This window comes from Danio rerio, chromosome 16 (genome assembly GCF_052040795.2).
Source record: "Danio rerio strain M-AB ecotype USA chromosome 16, GRCz13ab, whole genome shotgun sequence".
Taxonomy (NCBI): Eukaryota; Metazoa; Chordata; class Actinopteri; order Cypriniformes; family Danionidae; genus Danio; species Danio rerio.
In genome coordinates, this window is record NC_141036.1 from 47242093 (window position 1) to 47266742 (window position 24650).

Genomic DNA, 24650 nt, shown 5'->3' on the forward strand with positions numbered 1-24650 from the left:
ATAGACCAGGGGTTCTCAAACTCGGTCCTTAAGATCTGGTGTCCTACAGATTTTAGCTCCAACTTGCCTCAACACACCTGTGAGGATGTTTCTAGAAAGCCTAGTAGGAGCTTGATTAGCTAGTCCAGGTGTGTCTGATTGGGGTTGGAACTAAACCTTGCAGGACACCGGCTCTTCAGGACTGAGTTTGAGAATCCCTGTTAAAGACCATTTTGAGGGATGTAAACAGAATAATAGTCCCAATGTATTTCCTGTTGTAAATTTTTTAATTTCTACAACTTCCGAGAAAAAGAGTCACATTTTGACAAATCATGTTATAACAGCTGTTTTAACAATAAGTTATGATTGAATTGCCTCTTGTTACAGTCATGAAATTGTTTGATAACAAGCAGGAAATGTTCATGGGCCAATGACCACATTGAAATGATCTATGTTTGTGACAACAAAGAAAAAGACACATTTATGACTCAATTCAATGTTTCCTGCACTGTAAAAATAAATCTTACTGCCTAAAACTGACTAAAAATATTACGTTAAACTTTACATAATTAAAAACTGTTAACACCTGATTAACTTATTAAAATAATTTACTGTGAGTTTACTGGTAATCTCTGTCACAGGAGTTGATGTGATTAAAATGCTAGAAGCGAAGATTTGCCTAGATGACATCAGAGCAGGCAACAGAGACCTGAACAACATCAGGTAAACATATCAGGATTACACTATTAAGCCTGGGGGTATGTTCATATTTGAGAGCACTGTAATCTTTTGAAATATTAACAGAGCAAATTTCACTTTCATAGCTGTACTGTTTGAGGCAATTCAAGGCCAAAAGTTTTTAATTAACTACATGAACAACAAATAATTTTATTCCATTTTCAATAAATTATTTACATATTTTCACTCTTGAAAAACTTTAATATTACAGAGGTAAAAAGTTACCACCAAGAAACTGTCAAAAGCATTTTTAAATTAGAGAATTAATCTTATTCAGAATTGTACGGTGACTGAGAGAGCTAAATGTGCTGCAATTTCAGAAAACACACGTAATTACAAAAAACACCAGCAAATTAAGAAAAGGTCCTCATCGGTTTGCCAGCATAAGGGTTGCAAATACAACACAAACATATTAAGCAAACACGCTGCATTTTCTCACTTTGCAAACAACTGCATTTTCTCACAACACATGCAAATAGCATGGAACGCAAAGGAATTGTTGCTGGCTAGTTGGGTTGTGGTTATTTAGGCTAATAATATATAATCAGTATATTTGAAACAAAAAACTCACCTTTCAAGGGAGACATGGTGGTGCAGTGGTTAGCATTGTTGCCTCATAGCAAGAAGGTCGCTGGTTAGAGTCCTGGTCCCGGCTGGGTCAGTTTCTATTATGGTGTGGAGTTTGCATGTTCTCCCTATGTTGGCGTGGGTTTCCTCCAGGTGCTCTGGTTTTCCCCACAGTCAAAAGCCAAGCGATATAGGTGAATTGAATAAAACAAAATTTGCTGTAGTGTATTTGTGTGTATGGATGTTTTCCAGTACTGGGTTGCAGCTGGAAGAGCATTTGCCGTGTAACATTAAGTTGGCGGTTCATTCCATTGTGGCGATACCTGATGAATAAAAGAACTAAGTTGAAGGAAAATGAATGAAACTCTTTTCAAAGATCACCTAAAACTTCACTGAGTAATAGTCACAGTGTCATGAGAAATCAAGTCGCCTTGAGAATTGGGTCCGCCTGTAGGACCCTGAGTAATCCTATTGTTTCACTGCAGTTGTAAGAACTATAGTTTGTAGCACCTGATTATAAAGAATAGTACTATAACTATTAATTCTGTGAAATCACACTTTAATTTATATAATGTATAAAGCTTTATAATGACCATTTCATTTCACCATTATAATGACATTTATAAGCGTTATAAAGACCCTTTCATATACTGATATATGATTAAAGACTTGGGTAATAAAATTGAGCATTTATCTTAGTTAAGCAGCATACTGTTTATTTAGCTCAGTTAGCCTATGTGCTAGCATACTCAAAGGTTGCATCCAAAATCGCATTCTTCCATAGTGTATGCTAGAACGCTAAAAACTGTATGCGAGCAGAGTAGTATATCTGAATACATAGAATTCGAAAATCAATATGCAAGAAGTACCCCGATGACCAGCTACTTCCGGCGAGATTCTGAAGTGCACATCAGATGGACCGTACCCTATGCCATAATGCATCATGATGCGATGCAACTGACGCGGGTGTGTCACGTGATCATGACAAAGTGGCGGATGAAGTACGTCTGAGATCCATTCATACTACTACCATTTATCCTGTTTCATACTTTTCTAATGGTCGAGAAGTAAATTCAAATGCAGTAGGCAATTTCGGATGAAGGCATGAAGCCATACACTTCCTGACAAAAGTCTTGTCGGATATCCAAGTTTTAGGAACAACAAATAATAACTTGACTTCTAGTTGATCATTTGATATCAGAAGTGGCTCATATGAAAGGCAAAGGCCTCTAGATTGCACTTATTTTACCAAAATAAAATATGATCATGCCTTGATTTTTAATTATTTAATTAGGACAGTAAGCTCTGACTTTGCTTGGACAAAAGTCTTGACATGGAAGAGAGGAAAAAGATTGAATATTGTGTATGACTCCCATGAGCTTGGAGGACTGCATCCATACATCTCTGCAATGACTCCAATAACTTACTGATAAAGTCATCTGGAATGGCAAAGAAAGCGTTCATGCAGGACTTCCAGAGTTCATCAAGATTCTTTGGATTCATTCTCAATGCCTCCTCCTTCATCTTACCCCAGACATGCTTAATAATGTTCATGTCTGGTGACTAGGCTGGCCAATCCTGAAGCACCTCGACCTTCTTTGCTTTCAGGAACTCTCCTGTGGTTTGTAATGCAATGGGCAACACAAATGTCTTGATGCCTCGCGCTGTTGATGTTGCCATCAACTCTGCAGATCTCTCACACGCCCCCATACTGAATGTAACACCAAACCATAAGTATTCCATCACTAAACGTGACTGATTTCTGTGAGAATTTTGATCCCATCCGGGTTTTAATAGGTCTTCTGCAGTATTTGTGATGATTGTGAAGCAGTTTAACAGATGATTCAACTGAAAAATCTACCTTCTGCCACTTTTCCAAATGATCAACTAGAAGTCAAGTTATTATTTGATGCTTTTACAACTGGGGTCGACGACAATACTTTTGTTTGGTAGTGTACATCTACTGTTAGCCTTCTAGCTACAGCAAGCTCTGATTAGCCGCACAACAAGGTATCAAAATAATAGCTTTTGATCAAGCATTCACCTCAGACGATTCCTTGAGGTCCAGGGGGAACTCGATTTTTCACCACAGAGGCACAATAAATAAATCCTAGCCCGGTCCATCATGTTTTTGGGGTCCCCTTGAAACATTTAAATTGTGACAGCATGTGTGCTGTCAAACCGATGAAGATCTTTTCTTAATTTGCTGGCGTTTTTTGGAATCGAATGTGTTTTCTTTAATTGCTGCACATTAAGCTCTCCCAGCCATTGTAGAATCCTGAATAAACATGATTTATTACTCTACTCACTGAACTGAAGTAAAAAACAAAGTGGACTATTACAGCCTTGGGGGGTTACAATGTATAAGTGATCATTGAGTGAATCAAAGGTAATGTCACTGAAGTATTGCCCTTTTTTGTAGCAGACCGGCCTCATTTTAGTGCAACATGGCGCGCTCTTCCAGGAGAATGTCTTTTTGGCGTCCTGAGAAACAGAGGCACACAGCGCTTTCCAGGGTTTATCTGGATGCCCTTCAGCCCAGTTGGTATAGTCCACGTTGAATTCACTTTCATTGCCGATCTGCCAGTACCAGTCTAACGTGAGCAGACTGCGCCTCAGCCCAATCCACAGGAGACCGCTACTGTTGGCATTTAGCAGAAAGTTGCTCATCTCCTGTTGAGCTTTTGCGCTGTCTGGTGTGCTCAGGCCTTGAGTTGTGTTTAAGCAGTAATCATTTGACTCAGGCCACGTCATGACAGCAGTGGTGGTTTTATACTGCTCAGGTTCTGCCACGCAGCCGTTACGGTCTAGGGGAATCAAACATATGTGGATGCATTTAAAGTTACAGTAGAAAACAAATACAAAAACAACATGAGGAGTAGGTCTTGTTTTGCATGATTTATGTGTTTATGTAATAGACTTACATATTACATATTATATACATATTCACAAGGAAATAAAAGGTCACCTATTTACCTCTTTTTCAAGATTTAAGATAAGTCTTTTGTGTTTCCAGAATATGTCTGTAAAGTTTTAGCTCAAAACACCCATCAGATTATGTATTATACCTTTTTTAATCTGTAAAATTTGAGCTGTTATGACATTATAGCTGTTTTTCATGTAGATAAACAGCACAGTGATAGACAAGAATGAAGCAGATCCCCCTTACAACAGTAAGAACTTTCCCAACTGTTATTCGATATATTTGTTGTGGGGTTAATTCAAGCCTTTCTGCAACGATGAGTCACGCACGTCATTATTACATGTCACTGCTGTATGGATATCCATTATGTTAATGTACAATATAAATATCATTTAACATCCACAATCTGGGAATAAAGCGTCTTCTTTTACAACTGTTCTGACACTATGCATCTGTGGTGATAAATTACAGCGATTTTAAAAGCATTTTAAACTTTGTAAAACTCATTCTTGATCACGTTTGATGATGATTGATGATCACAGAGCGCTGAACAGATCTTTTAATCCCAGTTGCTTTGTGCACGTCCTGACTTGTGGATATGATTATATGAGTAACTACAGAGACATGTTAATACACGGCTGTCAATCCATCCTATGGGCGGAGAAACCGCACTCCTACGTCACATTGTGGTCGGCCTAAAAATGGGAGGGATTTGGATCCTATTTTAATGTCAGGGAATAAAAAAAGTGACTTATTGCCTTTATATCACCCTAATATGACTGTGGACGTACTATACCTACACACAGTTCTGTCCAAACAACTTCCAAAAGAAGATTTTTCATCATAGGTGCCCTTTAAATGTTATCCAACACTGTAAACAATGTTAATTAATGAACAGCTTCCTGTATTCTCTGATGCATGGTGGTTTTCTCTTTCGTTTTTACGCTTTTGAATTGCATTATGGGACCACAATCTCTTCAAGTTTAACGAAGTGGCTTTTAATGACATGTTTTGTCATTTGAAGTGATATATTGTCTAGGTGGGTGAAGTGATGGCACAATAGGTAGTGCTGTCGCCTCACAGCAAGAAGGTTGCTGGTTCGAGCCTCGGCTGGGTCAGTTGGCATTTCTGTGTGGAGTTTGCATGTTTTACCCGCATTCACGTGGGTTTCCTCCGGGTGCTCTGGTTTCCCCCACAAGTCCAAAGACATGCAGTACAGGTAAATTGGATGGGCTAAATTGTCCGTTGTGTATGAGTGTGAATAAATCTGAATGGATGTTTCCCAGTGACTGGAAGGGCGTCCGCTGTGTGAAAACGTGTTGGATAAGTTGGCGGTTTATTCCGCTGTGGTGACCCCTCATTAATAAAAGGACTTAGCCAAAAAGAAAATGAATGAATGAATGATTTTGTCTTGGCTGCTTGTGTAAAATGAAGTAGTAATCTTCTGGCTTTTCCTGTTATTTTACAGATCTATTCCTTCTTTTATTTCTATTACTTTCCAAACTGCAAAATTAAATTTTCAATATCAAAAGTTGATGCTGCAGAGATCTCATCCCATAATGCAAATGTTTATATTAAAGCACTAAACATTTGCGAGCTGTAAGAATTTTCATTATATAAAAACAAAAAAAAAAGATTTGAAAATCTCTTCATCTAAAGTCAGTAAGGCTGTTTCTGACTCATTCAGTAAAGCTGTTTAATATTTATGCAATTTATAATAGCTTTTCTATTTTAATGCTTTCAAAAATATAATTTATAATGGTGATGGCAAAGCTGAGTCTTCAGTGTCACACGGTCCTTCAAAAATGCTGCTTTGAAACATTTTGCATTATTACAAATGTATTTATAATATGCATTTTTGATCAATAGAACGTTTTTTGTAACAATATGCATTATCAATTTTAAAAATAAACTTGTTAAATATTAATGCAATTTAAAATGACTGTTTTCTATTTTAATTCTTCTTAAATGTAATGTCAAAGCTGATCCAGTCTTTATAGTCACATGGTCCTTCAGAAATCTCACATGCTGTTATGAAACATTTGCAAACAGTTGTACTTTTACACATGTATATTTGTGGAAATCATTTTAAATTACATCAGCAATTTAGAAAACGTTTCAATCTTTGCTGATTGAAAGTATTAATTTCTCAAAATAAACTTTGAAAAAAAATAATAATTTATGCAATATTATGCATAATTAATGAATGCAAATATACTCTCACCGGCCACTTTATTAGGTACACCTGTCCAACTGCTTGTTACGATCTGACGCAGTTTAAACCGAGCATCAGAAAAGGGAAGAAAGGTGATTTAAGTGACTTTATATGAGGCATGTTTGTTGGTGCGAGACGAGCTGGTCTGACTATTTCAGAAACTGCTGATCTACTAGGATTTTCACTCACAACCATCTCTAGGGTTTACTGAGTCTAACCGGATACTAGTAAGGTGTACCTAATAAAGTGGCCGGTGAGTGTATAAAACAATGCAAACAATTCAATTCCCATTGCAATCCAATCATAATTCAATCAAATTTAGATCTAAAAAAATTATTTAAAATTTAAAAGATTTACACATTTAGGATTGTCACATTGTATTTAAACACATTTTAAACAACATTTAATTAATGTGTAATTAAAAAAAGTGTATGTTTACCTGGATCTTCATTTAAAATCCCAGCAGGGCCTCCGTAAGGAATTCCATTCTCCATCCTCTCAAACATATACACTCCGATCTTAGAGTCTGGATGCCAGATGACATGAGTCCCACTGAGTGACACTGATACAGATGAATAACTTGAATTAATAATGGATTTCCAGTCCTTGGATGAAAGCAACTGGCCATCTACATACACATTACCCATACTGGCTGTTTCAGCAATGATAAAGGCCTCTCCTTTCGTTGAGTTCATCTGCACCAAATAACAGCCAGCAAACATGGTTTTAGGTATGAGCTCTAAGACAAATCCTGGACCGATAAGCCTGACGGACACGTTATCTGATGCACTGATGAACTGAGATGCGCTTTGGAGATATGGGAAGGGAATGAGCCCTGAAGAACTGGACACCTCGATTTTGATATTCTGACCCTGAAGCTTAACTTTCGTTGAAGACGTCACATGCAGCCAAGTTGAATTCAGGTTTTTCACTGATGGGACCACGAAAGAGTCACCCCACAGATTTTGGGGGAGAACTGGGCTCACCACCATGTTGCAATTACATCCGGGGGTTTCTACACATGGATGTGTCAACAGCACATTCACTTTGTTACTTGAAGTCACTTTAATGGAGCCTATGCTTGGGAACTGGTAAGGTTCGTAAGGATTGAGCAAAACATTGTAATTTTTTGGGTTGTCCGTGCTGCTTACTTGGATGGAAACGTTATTTGTAGCATTCTCAGCATTGATGAGGATCACCCTGAATGAATTGTATCTCCAGCTGACTGAAGTTGTAATATTGTACAAGGATGACATCATCTGAGTGTAACTGATGGGAGAGATTAAATACCGCTTTCCAAGACTATTAAGAGGTTTGACGACGCTAGATTGGATGCTGTTTCCTCGCTGACTGAACCAAAGCACCATGATCATCTTAGTGCTGCTGACTCTGACAGAATTATCAGAGCTTGCGTAATGATATAGCTCAACGTATTTGGGAAAGTGCACGGTTTTAGTCTGGCCACGTTGCAGCTTTCTGTCAAACAAGTTGGTGTGGTTGAAGGTGATGGAGACGGTGGTGTCGTCATAGAGAGCAGTAATCTGAAGCGTGTTGGATGGGTCTTGTGGATGGTAGTAGGCAACATTCTCTGGAAATGCAGTGATGAAGTCTTTTCCATAGCTCTCCACTGATAGCCCTGTCAAAATATAAGTTCATTCTTTCTGCATGGAGTATATAGTTTGGAAACACGTCATGTTTTTTTTTTTTTTCTGGGAATAAGATTTCTAAAGGAGCTGTTGAAATGGAATTTAACCAGGGTTTTGTAAAAACCTAAACTATTCAAACATAAAAATAAAACCAAACAATAAAATCTGAAATAATTTTACGTCTAATAACAATAGAACGACACAAGGAGTAAGTACTGAACAACTGAATCTTATTTAATTCTTTTTTTTTTTTGGTAATGCCTCTCATATGGGGAATGAAGTCACATGCATTGCTCGAGTGAGAGTTTTTCAACAGATTGTAAAAATGTTGTTGGTTCTGTGGGTCTTGTCTATCAAATCTGATCGTTAATTTGTATCTTATATTGGATTAAAGTCAGGTGATTGGCTGGGCCATTCCACAGCTTGATTTTCTCTCTCTGAAAGCATTTGAGAGTTTCCTTGGCTGTGTAGTGTTGAATGGAGATGTTCGACTGAAGCTGCTAATACTAATTTACAATGACGAGTGGCACCGGGTTGCTGAAGAATACTGAGAGATTTCAACTGCTGCCTGGGCTTTCACTGCCTTTCTACACCTCCCTTTATTCATGTGTTCAATACTTTTTCCTGCTTCATTACATTTTATTAAAAGTAACTTAGTTTGTAAACTAATTAATATTGTTTTCTTTGCATATATGGATTTCTCTGGTTTTTGCAAAAATCAAAGTCAAGTGAACAGCACCTTCAGAAATATGTTTTCTGAGAAAAATAGTGATGTGTTGAATTCTTATTTCCCCCACTGTATATATGCGTGTATGTATATAATTATAATTATATATATAAATATATATATATATATATATATATATATATATATATATATATATATATATATATATATATATATATATATACACACACACACACATATATACAGTTAAAGTCAATTATTAGCTCCACTGAATTACTAGTTCCCGTTAATTTTTTTCTCTAATTTCTGTTCAATGGAGAGATTTTTTTAACACGCTTATAAACAATAGTTTTAGCAACTCATTTCTAATAACTGATTTATTTTATCTTTGCAATGATGACAGTAAATAATATTTGACTAGATATTTTTCAAGAAACTTCTATACAGCTTAAAGTGACATTTAAAGGCGTAACTAGGTTAATTAGGTTAACTAGGCAGGTTAGAGTAATTAGGCAAGTTATTGTATAACGATGGTTTTTTTCTGTAGACAAAATTTTTTCAAAAAAAGTATAGCTTAAAGGGTCTAATAATTTTGACCGTAAAATGATTTTTAAAAAAACTAAAAACTGCTTTTATTCTAGCCAAAATAAAACACGTAAGACTTTCTCCAGAAGAACAAAAAATATGATCAGATATACTGTGAAAATTTCCTTGCTCTGTTAAACACAGTTTGGGAAATATTTTAAAAAGAGAAAAACAATTCAAAGAGGGGCTAATAATTTTGACTTCTACTCTGTGTATATACACGACTACTAAAAAATCTATCAGAATCCCCTGAACACCTGTAAACAAACAAAAAAAATAACCCCAAAACATTATAGGACACTAAGCCCACAGGTGAGCGGGCTTAACAAACCACCTGAAGAAAGCACACTCTTTCATTTCTCTATCATTTTATCCAACACTTGCACCCGTTTTGCACATTTGCACCAGACAATCACACATAATCACAAAAGAAACACTGTTAATTTACAAAGTGTGCCTCACATAGGTGAGAAGGCTTGACAAATCACCTATAGAAATACTCCTCTCCTTTTTGAAGAAAGTCGTCAATTGAACATTTAATTATTTAAAAATATACATTTTTCACAATTCATCAGTCATGTTATCCTGATTCTGCATTCTCATGAATTATTAGCACAAGCTTCCAAATGTATGTGAGTTTCTAAATTTGAAATCAGATTATCATTTAATAGCGTTTATTTGGTAAGAAGCTGTGTTTTAAGAAGGAGATGGGGGAAAACTCTTTAATACTTTTAATGCAGTACTCTGTATTGCAGTAGAAATCAAAACAATTGGAAAACTAACCTACATACTAATAAAAGCAATGATATTCATACTATATTCCATGACTGTGCCAACTTTGGATTCAAATATGTGCAAAAAAAGAGATTAATTTACCTTGGCAAACCAATGATGAGAAGAGAAGAACAAACAACATCGCTGTCACACTGCAGATTTCAGCTCTGACACGACCAAACTACAAAAATGAGACAATTAAAAATGAGATAATGACCAGTCAATGCTTTTCTTCTTTTTTCTTTTTTTTTTTGTTATAACAGCTTGATTCAAAAGGGTTTATTGTTGTCTTCATTATTTTTTGTAATTGAAAGAATATAAAGAATTTAAAGCTGTGAGACATACATTTCTTCAGAAATTATTCTAATTATATTAATCATCTGCTCATGTTGACTTCGTCAAAATATATATACCTCAAACAAAGCAATATGACCTTGATGTTACATCTATGAGTGCCACACAGATTATGAAGCTATAATGTTTATAATTTATCATCACATATGGAATGTATCATTACTTTTTCTTTCATATTTTTCAACAAACACTTACATAAAGGTAGCATCTAACACACTGTAATGACCAATAAGACTTACCTGATGCTTCAAGGCCAAAGGTCTTCCACTTTCTGAGTGAAATAATCTTCATTCATGTGTTTTTCCAGCAAGATTGGCCTGTTTTGCATTCAAATCTCATTTAGTGTCAACACATATGCGTTTGCATAATGATCTGTTGACATGTGGCTATTTGTCATATAACACATGCTGTATATTCTTACAGCTCAGTCATTAATCAAGGAAAACGATGCATGAAGGATGTGTGAGGTCTGCACATTTATTAAACAGCACAACTCTAAATATATACACGTGTATACAAATATGAAAATGCTACAAATGATTGAGTTTTAGATCATTTAGTTTAATATTTTTGGTACTGTTTTCAAAATTTGTTCTAAGATGTGTTTTAATGCATATTTAACTATTTGTTTAAAATAGTTACTAATAATGACTATTTGTTTTTCCTTTGTTTGTTTGAAAATTCAACACCAACCACTTTAGTTGTCATCAGCTCTCTGGATCTGCCATTAGTAGGAGCATGTCTTAAAGTCAAATTTTTATTTGCGGCATTATGTAGTTATGGTAATGATTTCCCTAGAATGGAGCATCTAAACTGAGGCTTTTATATAAAGTCTGAATTATTATATTTAGGCAATACTTTGGGTTATGGTGTGTTATAATAAAGTTGATTTATTTGTACATTTTTCTTCTTCTTCTTCTTCTTCTTCTTCTTCTTCTTATTATTATTATTATTATTATTATTAATTAGAATACAAATTAGTTCATTTTTATTTATTTATTTACTTATTTATTCTTTAAAAATATTTACTAATTAGTTTTAAGATAATTTATTGATTTATTGATTTTATTATTTTCTTTTATATATATATTTATTTATTGAGTTTTGCATTTACAATTTAAAGCAGTACATTACCTCTTCTCTACCACAACACTGAAAAAAACATATATTGTTCCAGACTTTCAGAGCTGACAGTGATAAAACAGTGTAGCCTATTCAGTCCATATGTTATCATTTAACATGAGAGGTTCTTACTTTTTTCTCTCTTTTTAGCATGGCTAAAATGGGCAATGTCTGTAGGGCTTTTTAAAATGTTGTTATTAATAGTTAAAATGTTATAATAATAATAATAGATTAATAATAATAGATTAATAATAAAATTAAATAAAAAAATAAAATCTTTTTTTGTTTTACTTTATATAAACTACTGATAAAGTTCAAATTGATCAAAGTATTTGAACATGGAATATTTTATATTGACCTTTTATTATTTTACTGAAATAAAAAAGTGTATGTATAATTTTTATTTCATAAAAAAAAAAAAAAAAATATATATATATATATATATATATATATATATATATATATATATATAAACTGCCAGTCAAAAGTTTGGGGTCAGTTTTTTTCATGTTTTTTAACGAAAATTATTCTGTTCATCAACATTTATTAAATGTAATTTTTTTAAATATTGATTCAAATTTTAAACAACTGCTTTCTTATTGTACTTCAGCCATTATTACTATTACTATTATTATCTATAATATTTATTACTTTTATTAATATTATAGTGATTGGATCATGTGACTGAAGACTGGAGTAGTGAAGCTGAAAATTGCTCTTTAAAATCACTGGAGTTAATGATTAAATTAAATGATAAACTTTGTACTTTCACACAGTTCTTTTATAATGCTGTAATATTTCACAATTTTACCATTTGCACTGTATTTATGATGAAATAAATGCAGCCTTAGAGAGCAGAATAAGCTTATTTTAAAACATTTAAAAATCCTACTGACCCCAAAACTATTGACCGGTAGTGTATTTCAAACACAGACATCGAATCCAAAGAACTGATAGTAAATCTGTTTACAAAGCTTCAGTATACTGAAAATATACAGTGTTAATAATGGCATATATATATATATATATATATATATATATATATATATATATATATATATATATATATATATATATATATATATATATATATATACATATATCAATGTTTAAACAATGTAATGATTTCGAGTATATGATCTTGCCTACATACAGTATTCTTGGTTATATTTACTCTCCCTTAAGTGGTTTCAAACCAGTTTGTATATTCCGTTTAACTCAAAAGAAGATATTTGGAACAAAGTTGAAAATCGGTAACCATTGGCTTTCCTACAGAGCCTTTTCACATTTCCGGGTTTCTCAGTAGCGGAAGTCGTCATAGTTGGGAAAACTTGGACGGAATACAACAAATAATCTTTTACAATCTTATTTGCTCAAAGAATAAAAGAAAAACTCCACAATGATGTTATAGAGACATTTGAAAAAAGGGAAAAAATTGGGTGAGACTGACAACCGCAGACAGAGGATAGAATAACGTCAAATTTACTGTCCTGTCCTATAGACAATGCATTAGAAACGCCTCGCACAAGTGGTTATTCATTTTTTTGTAATTTGAAGCAAATATGATATAATACATACATAAATACATATAAATGTTCATAAGTTTAAAAAAAATCTAAATATTTAAACTTTCAAGGATTTAAGATGCTGATGATTGTTAAAATGATCCACAGCAGGCTTGTGAAAAGGGTCCATTAAGAAAAACAACACTATGGAAGTCAATGGTTACAGGTTTCAATCATTCTTTAAAACATCTTATGTTGTGTTATTTTGAAAGTCAAACAGGTTTGAAGTGCATAAAGGGTGAGTAAATGATGAGAGAATATTCCGTTTTGCGTGAACTACCTTTAAGTTTATATAATAGTATTGATACAGCATTTATCAGTGTAAAATTTAGATAAACCAAAATCTTCTTTTACGTCTATTTTTTGCCATCACTTTGATGATCATTATTATTACTACTATTAGCTGACAAGCTGCTATCTGAGATAGGAAAGTACAGAGGGAAGTACGTGGCCCTTGTATAGCAGAGAGACTTGAGCAGACTACAACACTGCATGTTTTCCCACTGGAAACCCATGCTTGAGTTTGGGAAAAGTGAAACACACATTCCCTCCACGGGATCCCGAGGCTCCCCTCTGCCCCACTGCGTGTAAACCAGCTCATGTTCAGTTTTACCCATCTGCCGGTACCAGTCTAATGTCAGCAAACTGCGCCGCAATCCGATCCACAATGAGTCCTTTACATCTTCACCGTTCAGAAAGTTGACCATCTCCACATGGGCCGCTTTGTTGCTTGGTGTGAAAAGTTCATCACTTACATCCAAACAGTTTTGATGGGATTCAGGCCAGGTTTGATGTGTAGAGACTATTTTAAATCTTGAAGGAAACATCGCACAGCCTAAAGGATCTAAATGCACACAGAAATAACAAGGTTTCAGAGTGTGGAAACACATTAGGCTGCAGTAAATTCAGTAGAGTCTACTGCCAAATTTCAGTGCATTTCTTTGTAATTAATTGTAAAATTTGCTAACAGTTTTCACACTAAACACTTTCAGTGCAGTTATCAGCCGCGCCAACTAAACCGTGAGACAAAAATACAATAGTCTATATAATAATAATTAGGGATGCACCGATATGGATTTTTTGGCCTATACCAATAACCGATAATTCTTCAGACTTGGAGGCCGATAGCCGATATGTATAGGCCGATATTTATAAATATTTCAAAATGCTATATTTTTATACAGCAAACTTCATAAAAGATTGAACTGCTCTTATGAACTAAATAGTCTATACTCAAAGCAAAAAAAGCTATAACTTCAAAATTGCAAGGTGATTATAGGTTTACACATGTAATATTTTTCCTGAGGCCATTTAAAGCAAAATACACAATGACACTCAATCAAACACATCTACAATGATAAGGAACATGGTTACTTACTGACTTATTAACATACAGCAATACCACATGAATAAATGACAGACTTTGAAGGAATAAACAGTGTGGGAGAGATCCATTATAGTGCACTGGGCAAGTCTGAACAAGTTCCGGCCACACGTGCGCCGCACGCAGGTCTGTACAATTACGTAATTTATCTGCTTAAAGATATTGGCCTAATTTAGACATCGGATAGATAACGATAATCTTAAAATAGCATTTATCGGCCGATAACGATATGGTCGCCGATATATCGTGCATCCCTAATAATAATAATAATTCTTTACATTTATATAGTGCTTTTCTAGACATTCAAAGCGCTTTACACATAGGGGGGAATCTCCTCAACCACCACCAGTGTGCAGCATCCACCTGGATAATGCTACGGAAGCCATATTGCGCCAGACGGAACACCACACACTAGCTGATTGGTGGAGAGGAGACTGAAGTGAGTGATGAAGACAATTATGATATGGGGATGGTTAGGAGGCCATGATGGACGGAGGGCAAATTTGGCCAGGACACCACGGTTGAACTTCTACACTTTTATTCAAAGAACATCATGGGATTTTTAAGGACTACAGATAGTTTAACGTCTCATCTGAAAGACTGTGCAGTATAGACTCCCCAATATACTGGGGCGTTAGGACCAGGGCTTGACATTAGCACCCGCCAATCTGCCAAATCTGGGTAGATTTCACCTGTGGCAGGTTAGACAGACACCCCAACTAGCCACTGGTTGAAAATAACTTTTAAATTGGCAGTGCTGCCTCGTCACTAAAGATTAGAATTATAGTTTAAGACCGTTTGTCAATATGGGCGCAAATGTGATCTTAGAATCGAGAAGCAGCACGATTAATAAGTGTTCAGGCAAGCAAAAGAAAGCAGGCGTATACCAATTGAGAGGATGATCAGGCGCACGGAGGTCCTTGCTCACTGACTAGTGTCGTGCACAGAGCTAATTTGATGCACGCCTATTTGAGTGCCTAGGTCCCGTGTCTCGTTTCCTTGTGCAAAGCAACCGTGACTGGAAACGCAGCTGACTCTGTCATTTCTCTTTGAAATAGACTGGAAAAAGCGATGCTCGTGTAACCACAGTCCTGCAGCAGTTGCCCTTTTAGCTTTAACCATTCTTTAACAGATTATTAATATGCCTAACTTTAACAGAATATTTTCACCGGCTTTCTTTTGCTTGCAATTTTATTTAATTTTTTTAATTATAGTTTATTATCATCCTCTACAATAACATTGCTTTAATAGGAGATTAATCTTCTATTTATCTATAGTTACCTGGTGATCTAGGACCTTTAGCCTGGACAGACTACCGTGTATAATTTTAGATACGTGAGAATAAAATTTTTAATAGTTTTTAAGAACATTTTTGTAGAATAAAAAGTTATATATTTGCTTGTTTGAACACATTATTTAAAATTAGTGGCAAGGAAATAATTAGTTTGGTATGGCCAGAGAAAGAAAAAAGGTAAATCCTTAGTGTTGAGCCCTAAAAGGTGAATATAAACAGTGAAATGTGAAATAAAACTAATTGCAATGAAACACAAAGCCCATTTGCTCATGCTCATTAAGCAAGGTCTTAACAAAAAAAACTTAAATTAACAAGGAGGCATGTGGATATAACACAACCCAGGGAACAAAAGATTCTGGCCCTGATTTGGCATAAATCTGGCACAGCAGACAATCATTCGGCACTGGCATACAGCATGTGGGCCAAACATGGCCCTGGTTTGGCAGAGGTGGCATCGTCTTTAAGGCCGTACACAATATTTGGGCCAGATGTAAAATGAAGTATTTGGCCCAGATGTTAATAATTATTATGTGGGCCATGTAAATTTTCTTGACCCACGTTTAAAATACATTTTTTTTTGTTTTCACATAAAGAAATTAAATTCTACAATCAGAAAAAGCACCCCTATAGCCCGCCTAAAGTGCAAGGATTTATGGGTTTATCAATTTCATTGCAGTCGTGACAAATCAACATATCTGGCCCAGTTCAGGCTCAGTTATGGGTTATTAACTTGCCTGAAACTTGACCCAGATATGGTCTGTGTTTGGCCCTTGTCTGGAAGCCAGACTTGGTCCAGTCATGTACTGTAATTCACTGCAGCATATGGGCCAAGTAAAAGCTGATTAAGCGGGCCAGAGCTGGGCCAGAGATATTTTGCTATGTGGAAACATCTATATCAAGTAGTTTTAGCATGCCAAAGTCAAATTTATGCATATGAAATATATTTTCCTAAAAACAAATGGCTAGTGAAAATGGCGAGTGGCTAGTAACGTTGAAATCTACTAGCCACAGTGACTGGGGATCAAAAAAGTTAATGTCAAGCCCTGGTTAGGAATTACACAGGCCACACTACACAGATTGAGCACTAACACCCTGCTTAGCTTCAGTGGGTGACACTGTGAGGGTTGCAGAGAGCTAACTGCTGGCTAAATATATTAGGGTATGCACGCTGTATGTGTGAGGGCGCATAAACGTTTTGCAAAAAGTGACATCGCCAACTGCTGGCATGCATACAATGCTTTTAGTGTATTTAGCAAATGTGTGTAAACTGAGATTGTTTTACAATGTGGACATATTTAAGAAACGTCCAAATAATGGATTCAATCTTTTTGTCAGCTTGTTTAATTTCAGTTCATACTTGTCCAGATTAGCTTTTTTGGAATGAATTGCTCACAGGTATCATGTAAGAAATGATGCTAAAATTGGAATAAACAAATATGATTCTCACCTGGCTTTGCGCTCAAACATATGGCTGAGCCTTCATATATATTGGTGCTCTTCTCAAACACAAACACAGCGATCAGTGTGGATGGATGCCAAATAACATGCGTGTCATCTAAAGGCACCAAAACCCATGAGTACTGGGAATCAGCGATGTCGCTCCATTGAGTGGATGAAAGCAGATCCCCATCCACATACACACTATCCCTGGAGTCTGTCTCTGCAATCACAAGGGCCTGAGCTTCGTCTGAGGTAACGTGCACTAGATAGCAAGCGGAAAATTTGAAATAAGGGATGGTTTCAATGATGAAGCCTGGACCGATGAGCTTGAGGGACGCAAGAGCAGTGGTGTTGACGAACAAGGGGTTTGACTGTAAAGTTGGCAGTGAATTGGAAGTATTGGTCAGCCCGGATGTCACATGGAGCCAAGCGTTGCTTATACTGGCAATTGAGGGTACAACAAATACACTATCAAACTGACTTTTTGGAATAACTTGGTTTACCATCATGTTGCATCTGCATTCTGCCGTTTCGACGCAAGGATGGGTCAACATCACGAGCGCTAAAACGTTAGAAGAAACTGAGTTTTCTGTCCCGTCCATCTGGAGCTGAAGAGCCTCACCATTTCCAATTATGTAATTCAGTGTTGTGGTCGTTTTTTGGATCTTGAAAGAACCAGTACCCAAATCTGCGTTAATAATAACCAGTCTGAAGGAGCTGTACCGCTTGCTGACGTTGCTCATCGACGGAAGGAAAGTGCTAATCATCTGGGTGTAATTCAGAGGGGGGAGGTTAAAATAAGTTCCAGTGTTTTTCTGAGGCTGAACGACATTAGTTTGCACACTATCCCCTCGCTGACTGATCGACTGCACCACAATGTAATCACTGCTGGTGATTGTGACGGTGCGTGAAGTTAGACCGAATCTGTATTCCTCCACTGCTGCTGGAAGGGTGATGTTTTGGGTTTTTCCGGGCGTCAGTGAGGTCGTGTATGACCAGCTGCTGTCTTGGACAGTGACCGTCACTATGGCTTTCCCGACGACAGCGGTGATATTAAGAGAGTTGACTGGATCTACTGGATAGTAGAAGGCAATGTTCTCTGGGAAGAGTGTGATGAATTTCATCCCCATTTCGTTCCATGACAGGCCTGCAGAGTGATTGATTAGTAGTTATTGTTGTCATGAAAATGCCTTTTCATAACATTCTGGAAGATTTTTAAAAATGACATTTCAATATCTTTTGTAAGACTTAAGCATAAATCTAATCTGCCTAATAATCAGGAGGTATCTAAAGTTGAGGCATTTGCTCACAAATGTCTTTGGTTTATTTTCAATTCTCCTAAGGGTAAAAATATTGATAACATGTCCACAAATTATAGGCAGTGTTAGGGGTAACGCTCTATAAGTAACGTGCGTTACATAATAATACTACTCTTCCAAAGTAACGATTAAAAAACCGCAATATTATTTGAGTTACATTTTTTAAAAAAGTAATGCGAGATACTTTAATACCTTGCTTAAGTGAAGTTTTTTTATAAACTAATTTCAAGTGGATCATGTGCTTATGATTGCTTGCGGCAGGTCTCGCATTATCCAATTTATGATTCACCAATTAAATGATTTCTTAAGCCACTATAAATACCCTAAGTTTCATATCACAGCCACCTTTGTTTTGAAGAATCCGCCCATACTCATCCTCCTTTCCTTGATGAATGGCATAGTGGCCCAGTGGTTAGCACTGTAGCCTCACAGCAAGAACGTCTCTGGTTCTAGTCCTTACCAAGCCAGCTGATGTTTCTGTGCGGAGTTTACACGTTCTCCCCATGCTCACGTGGGTTTCCCCCGGGTTCCCTGGTTTCCTCTCACTATCCAAAACCATGCAACTTAAGTTAATCGACTAATTCAAATCCAACCCAAGCTCAGTCTGAAAACGTAGTCCCGCAGACGTTTCTGGAGACAGCGGAATACGTCTGGGGGGTACATACGGCCGCGTTAATTTTTTTCAAGCGAGCGCTACGGGGCGGTGTGACGCTGTTCTCTTTCACGCTTGCCGGTCGACTGCTTACCTCCTTGTGGAGGGCTTTCCCGCTGCAACCCGTTTGTCCACTCAGCTCATCGTGTACGTCGGCAGGCTCGAGATGCAGAGAGGAGTCTACCACGGTGACCGGTTTCGAGTCCGGGGAAGAGCGGTTCCAGCAATCAGGTAAGACAAAAACAGAATCCCAAAAATTAAGTGAACGAGTTTCATGACAGGGTGAGAACGTGGCGAAATCCGAAAACACGGTAGAAAAATAAAATCAGGGCTTTTATTTTTTTGGACGGCTTTTGTAAACTGTTGCTCGGGCTTAGGGAAGCGAGCGGCCGGGCGGGTCGATCGGTAAAATTGGTTGGGTTCAGGGAAGGAGGAGGGCGGGTCGGCCGATTGGCCGGTCGCGCAGTCAATCATCCGGTCAGTCGGAGAGCGGCCTCTGGTGGGTTCACACGAGAAGAGCGCGGGCGCGAACCGTACTCGCGAGAGGCGTCTGAGGTGCGAAAAAGCGCACAACATCGGCCTCTCGTGGATTCGCAAAAACAAAAACTGCAGCTGTACGTACCCGCCGGGACGTATTCCGAGGTCTCCAGAAATGTCCGCGGGACTACGTTTCCACAATGAGCCTGGGTTGTCCAAATCGGCACCAAAGACATGCTCGTAGTAAGAGTACATTAGCTTCTACAGCAGGGGAGTTCTCGAGATCTACTTGAGCTCAAACTCCCCTCTCGCCTTGCAAACGGGAGAGAGCCCTGAGCTTGAGGATCTTATGAGCTCAGGGCTCTCTCCCGGGACAGCATGCCAAACAAGCTTTATAATTATTCATCAGCTAAGTGTGAACTCTTGAATTGGCTTTTACAAAATATATTGCGGAATAAAAATGACCTCAGTCAGGTTGAATCACACACTCAATGAGAGAGCGTGCTGCGAGGGAGCAGACAGTCAGCCCACACTCATCATCATCATAAGATCTCCATTTTACAGCATGCAGCTGAGTCAATGTGCTGATCTAATTCAATCTACTAACTGACTAAGTGTTTTACTAACTGATATGGGTTTATTTAGAGTCTTTAGAGAGTTTTTGCAATGGATTCTTGTTATTTCTCATGCTGTGTTCACACCAGACGTGGCACACATGGATAAATCATGCTATTAGAGCGTAAATAGACGCGTGAACACTTGAGTTTACTCGCTTCATTCGTGTGTCAAATTCACTTCACAAAAGATGTGACTCTTGCAAAACGGCTACATGGATTTTATTAAGAGAAATGCTGTTCTCATGTGCTTTTATGAAGGCTGAAAAACAGTGTTAATTTATTTGGAGTCCGCTAGATCCATTCAGAGGTGCAAACTATTCCTGCATGATGGAAGCTTTCAGCGGTGATTCTGACTAAGCCAGCCCAGTTTAAAGAACTGTTTTTTCTCCGGGACACTAACAACAGGCACTATGTCATAATCACTCCCCTACAAGACAAAGCTCATGATTGCACTGTAAAAAATCTGTTAATCTGTAAATTTTACAGTTTATTTCTGTTAGCTGGGGTGCCGAAGAAAAACGTAAAAAAAAAAACGGCCGTTAATTTTACTGAAATTTACAGTAGAATAACAGAGTTGCAGAATTCACCAGAAATAAAGATTTAGGGAAATTTCTGTAATTTAATGTCCGTTATTTTACAGTAAATTTCTGTAATTTAACAGCCGTTATTTAACTTTTTTTTCTGGCACCCCAGCTGCCGGAAATAAACTGTAAAATTACAGATTTTGTTTACAGTTTGGTTAACATGGTGCGAAAGTCCACTAAAATTCAGATTTTCCAACTTGAGCAATTCGCATTAAACAGGATGTCTACTCACGTCTTTGCATTGACTTAACATTGTACAGTTGAAGTCAGAATTATTAGCACACTTTCAATTTTTTTTCTTTTTTAAAAATTTCTCAATTGATGTTTAACAGAGCAAGAAAAATTTCACAGTATGTCTGATAATATTTTTTCCTTCTGGAGAAACTCTTATTTGTTTTATTTTGGCTAGAATAAAAGCAGTTTTTAATTTTTTAAAAGCCATTTTATGGTCAAAATTATTAGCCCCTTTAAGCTAATTTTTTTTCGATATATACAGAAACTTGCCTAATTACCCTAACCTGCCTAGTTAGGCTAATTAACCCAGTTCAGTCTTTAAATGTATAGAATAGCTGTATAGAAGTGTCATGAAAAATATCTAGTCAAATATAATGTACTGTCATCATGACAGGTTAAATAAATCAGTTATTAGAAATGAGTTATTAAAACTATTATGTTTAGAAATCTGCTCTTTGTTAAACAGAAATTGGGGGAAAAATAAACAGGGGGCTAATAATTCAGGGAGGGGGGCTAATAATTCAGGGAGGGGGGGTAATAATTCAGACTTGAACTGTAAATCACCTACGCTAAATAGAACGCTACATATTTAAATAATTATTCACTGTATTTTGAAGAACCCATGATATCAATATTGCATGTTCATTATTATAATATACTAAAATATTGAATATCGGCTAATATCTAATCATGACAAATGAATTGAAAGAACTAATGACACACTGCTCACCTTGACCAATCATAACAGCGATCAGAAGAACTGTCAGCATGACTTTAGTCCTGATTGTAGTCAGTAATCTGACAAAGAGAACATAAAGACCATGAAGATGCTAGTTTCATAACTGCATTCAAAATATAGTAGTTGTAATTTTTATATTAATAATAATTATATAATGACTTTACTTGGAGGGGCATATCATCATTAACCTATTTTTAACTACTCATGAACTCCTTTCAAGTGGTGCTCGCTGCAGAGCCATTTGAAAAGAGGTGAGCTCCAAAGAGGGGGAGCTTAAGCTTTAGCTCCACCTTTTTTGCACTTCTTCTACGAGTGATGTCACTGGGGGTAGGGTTAGGGGTGGGGTTGGTGTACGCATTAAAACAGCTTACAGGAGGAGGAGCGACAGCTCATGCTCCCCCTCTCTGGAGCTCAGCTCTCCTCAAATGGCTCTGCAGCGAGCACCCTCTCACTCCTTTTGCACATCCATCTAGTGCGTTTACACTGAATAACAATACAAAAGTGCTCTGTTGACATTAACATGAACAGTTTAAACACAGGAGTTCATGAGTAGATGAGTTAATGGTGATGTGCCCCACCAAGTAAAGTCATGACAAAACTATACATTAACAGCTCATGAGTTCATGCTGGTTACATTTAGCTTAAACTTAAATGGTAATTACATTAACTAACAATCATGTGCTAAGTAATTAAAGTAGCCGTTATTCACACATGTAACTCATGTTGTAGTTAAAGCTAGTTCATCATTAGCGCATGTATTAACTTATCATTAAGTTGTTATTAGTTTTGTTTACATAATAATTCATCATTATTCACATCCTGTTATTGTAAAGTGTTACGATAAATTGTAATAAAATAGATAAGATTAAAGAATTAGGTCAACAGATTTTTTTCTTTAAATAATAAATTCAATAATTTATGTTTTCTTGACTTTATATTTGTCATTAATTTGAGTAAATGTTTGTTTTAAACATACTAAATTTAAACCCTAAAACTACCATGACCCTAAATCTGTCATCCCTAACAATTAATTACATTACATAGATAATAATAAAGAATTTAAGTCAAGTTTTTTCATACTTTATTGGTCACATCAATAATGTATGATTATTTCCCTCATTCAAACCGTTAAACACGCTGATATTAAGCAGACAGTCTACTAATAATATGGACCATCAAAAAAAAGTGTTACAAACAACACGCTTGATCCCTTAACTGTATGATTAGTAGTTTTGGGAAAATATAAACATGTTTCTATCAAATTTAATTGCAAAAGGATTATAAAGTATTCTAAGAATTAATACATTGTAATAAAATAGATATGATTAAATAATGGATATGATTAAATAATGGAGTTTTTTTCTTTAAATTTGAAATTTACTAATTTAAGTTTTCATGACTTTAAATTAATCATTTATTTGAGTAAATGTTTATTGTAAACTTACTAAATTTAAATCTTAAATTGCCATGACCCTAAAGCTGTCATCACTAACAATTAATTACAATAATTCATTTTTATTATAATTAATACATTTCTTTTAAAACTTGGGAAAACTCACAAAATCTTAAATAATTTTACATAACTTTAAACAAGCTATCAATCTAACAAATGGTTGATTTTGTATTTAAATTTATTTTACAAATTAAAATAAAAAAGTTTGGATTTTATTTTACTAAATTTAAACATCCTTGTCATGACCATAAATCTGCAACCACTGTAACGATGTTAGATTGAAATTACCATGCATGATTAACTTAATAATATGAAGAAAGCGCATGAGGAGTCGGAAGTAATCACTTTGTGCACAAAGCATGACTAGTTATGAAAATATAAATGCAGCCATATAAATATTAATGTATAATAATAATTTACATCATAATGTTATAGTTTGATATCTAAAGAATTTATGAAGATTGTATTTAAGCAGGAACCAACAAATACTTTGAAATCGTTTATCACGCCACATTTCATCTTAACATTTTGTTGTTTAAGAGTAAAGGCTACAAACATAAAAAAGCCATATATATATATATATATATATATATATATATATATATATATATATATATATATATATATATATATATATATATATATACATGTATGATTTTTTTAATTGTTCTTATGAGTATTAATAATACACATTTATTTTTATCCAATATACAGAGTCTTAATTATTATTAAATCACCCTTGAAAACTGATATTTAAATAAATAAAGCCTGTTAATGTACATTCAATAAAGGTGGCTATTCTTCATTTGGGCTTGCATCAAATGTGTAAGTATCATGTAGAAATATTCTTACCTGATAAGTGTATCACAGCCTTCTCACTGAACCGGAACGCATCGGTGTTGTGTTTTATTTATAGCACAGTATATTTGTCATTCAAAATGAATGCTTTATTTACAGCTTTGCATAAACTGCCTCAAACCTTGGGTAATCAAGCTAGTGCATGTCAGAGTTCCCTCAGATGAGGTATAACCACCATATACACACCCTGATGATTCACGGCACACACACTCATTCTCATTTCAATAAATAAACTTTCTTTGTTTGATCTGCAACAAAAACAAACATGCAAAGTAACACTATAGTTACAAAAAAAAAAAAAAAAAAACTTGACACACAAATAAAAACACCCTGGTGGCCTTAAATTTTTAAAACTGAATAAAATGAACCTTATGAGAACTTATATTATATTAAACTCTCTTAAAACAACTTGTGTAACTCATAAAATTAAGTTATAACATGAT

The 24650-nt window shown here is 35.7% G+C and overlaps 2 protein-coding genes across 3 annotated transcripts; both read right to left on the reverse strand.

Annotated features, from left to right (window-relative positions):
- Positions 1–247: 247 nt before the first annotated feature.
- On the reverse strand, positions 248–10882 carry LOC141378303 (uncharacterized). The gene is made up of 4 exons (XM_087287731.1): positions 10709–10882; positions 10218–10296; positions 6862–8058; positions 248–4091 (listed from the first exon to the last, which is right to left on the reverse strand). The coding sequence occupies exons 2-4, from the start codon at positions 10255–10257 to the stop codon at positions 3586–3588; spliced, it is 1743 nt and encodes a 580-aa protein (XP_087143857.1). The 5' UTR covers positions 10258–10296; positions 10709–10882; the 3' UTR covers positions 248–3585.
- A 2262-nt stretch (positions 10883–13144) lies between these two features.
- Positions 13145–24234, reverse strand: LOC141378304 (IgGFc-binding protein). 2 transcript variants are annotated; one of them, XM_087287733.1, is made up of 4 exons: positions 24202–24234; positions 21888–21955; positions 17282–18421; positions 13145–14000 (listed from the first exon to the last, which is right to left on the reverse strand). In XM_087287733.1, the coding sequence occupies exons 2-4, from the start codon at positions 21925–21927 to the stop codon at positions 13513–13515; spliced, it is 1668 nt and encodes a 555-aa protein (XP_087143859.1). In that variant the 5' UTR covers positions 21928–21955; positions 24202–24234; the 3' UTR covers positions 13145–13512. The 2 variants fall into 2 exon arrangements, with proteins under 2 accessions (XP_087143859.1, XP_087143860.1); XM_087287734.1 differs by lacking the exon at positions 24202–24234 and having other exon boundaries at positions 13434–14000; positions 21888–21970.
- Positions 24235–24650: the final 416 nt, after the last annotated feature.

What these genes read in the sequence shown, in the direction of transcription:
- LOC141378303 (XM_087287731.1), bottom strand. Translation starts at nt 10,257, where the DNA reads ATGTTGTTTGTTCTTCTCTTCTCATCATTGGTTTGCCAAG. An exon ending in CTCATCATTGGTTTGCCAAG is followed by an intron (nt 8,059 to 10,217) that starts GTAAATTAATCT and finishes ATATTTTGACAG; the next exon opens with GGCTATCAGTGGAGAGCTAT. An exon ending in GATTTTAAATGAAGATCCAG is followed by an intron (nt 4,092 to 6,861) that starts GTAAACATACAC and finishes TGATTCCCCTAG; the next exon opens with ACCGTAACGGCTGCGTGGCA.
- LOC141378304 (XM_087287733.1), bottom strand. Translation starts at nt 21,927, where the DNA reads ATGCTGACAGTTCTTCTGATCGCTGTTATGATTGGTCAAG. An exon ending in CGCTGTTATGATTGGTCAAG is followed by an intron (nt 18,422 to 21,887) that starts GTGAGCAGTGTG and finishes ATCACTCTGCAG; the next exon opens with GCCTGTCATGGAACGAAATG. An exon ending in ATGTTTGAGCGCAAAGCCAG is followed by an intron (nt 14,001 to 17,281) that starts GTGAGAATCATA and finishes GTGTGCATTTAG; the next exon opens with ATCCTTTAGGCTGTGCGATG.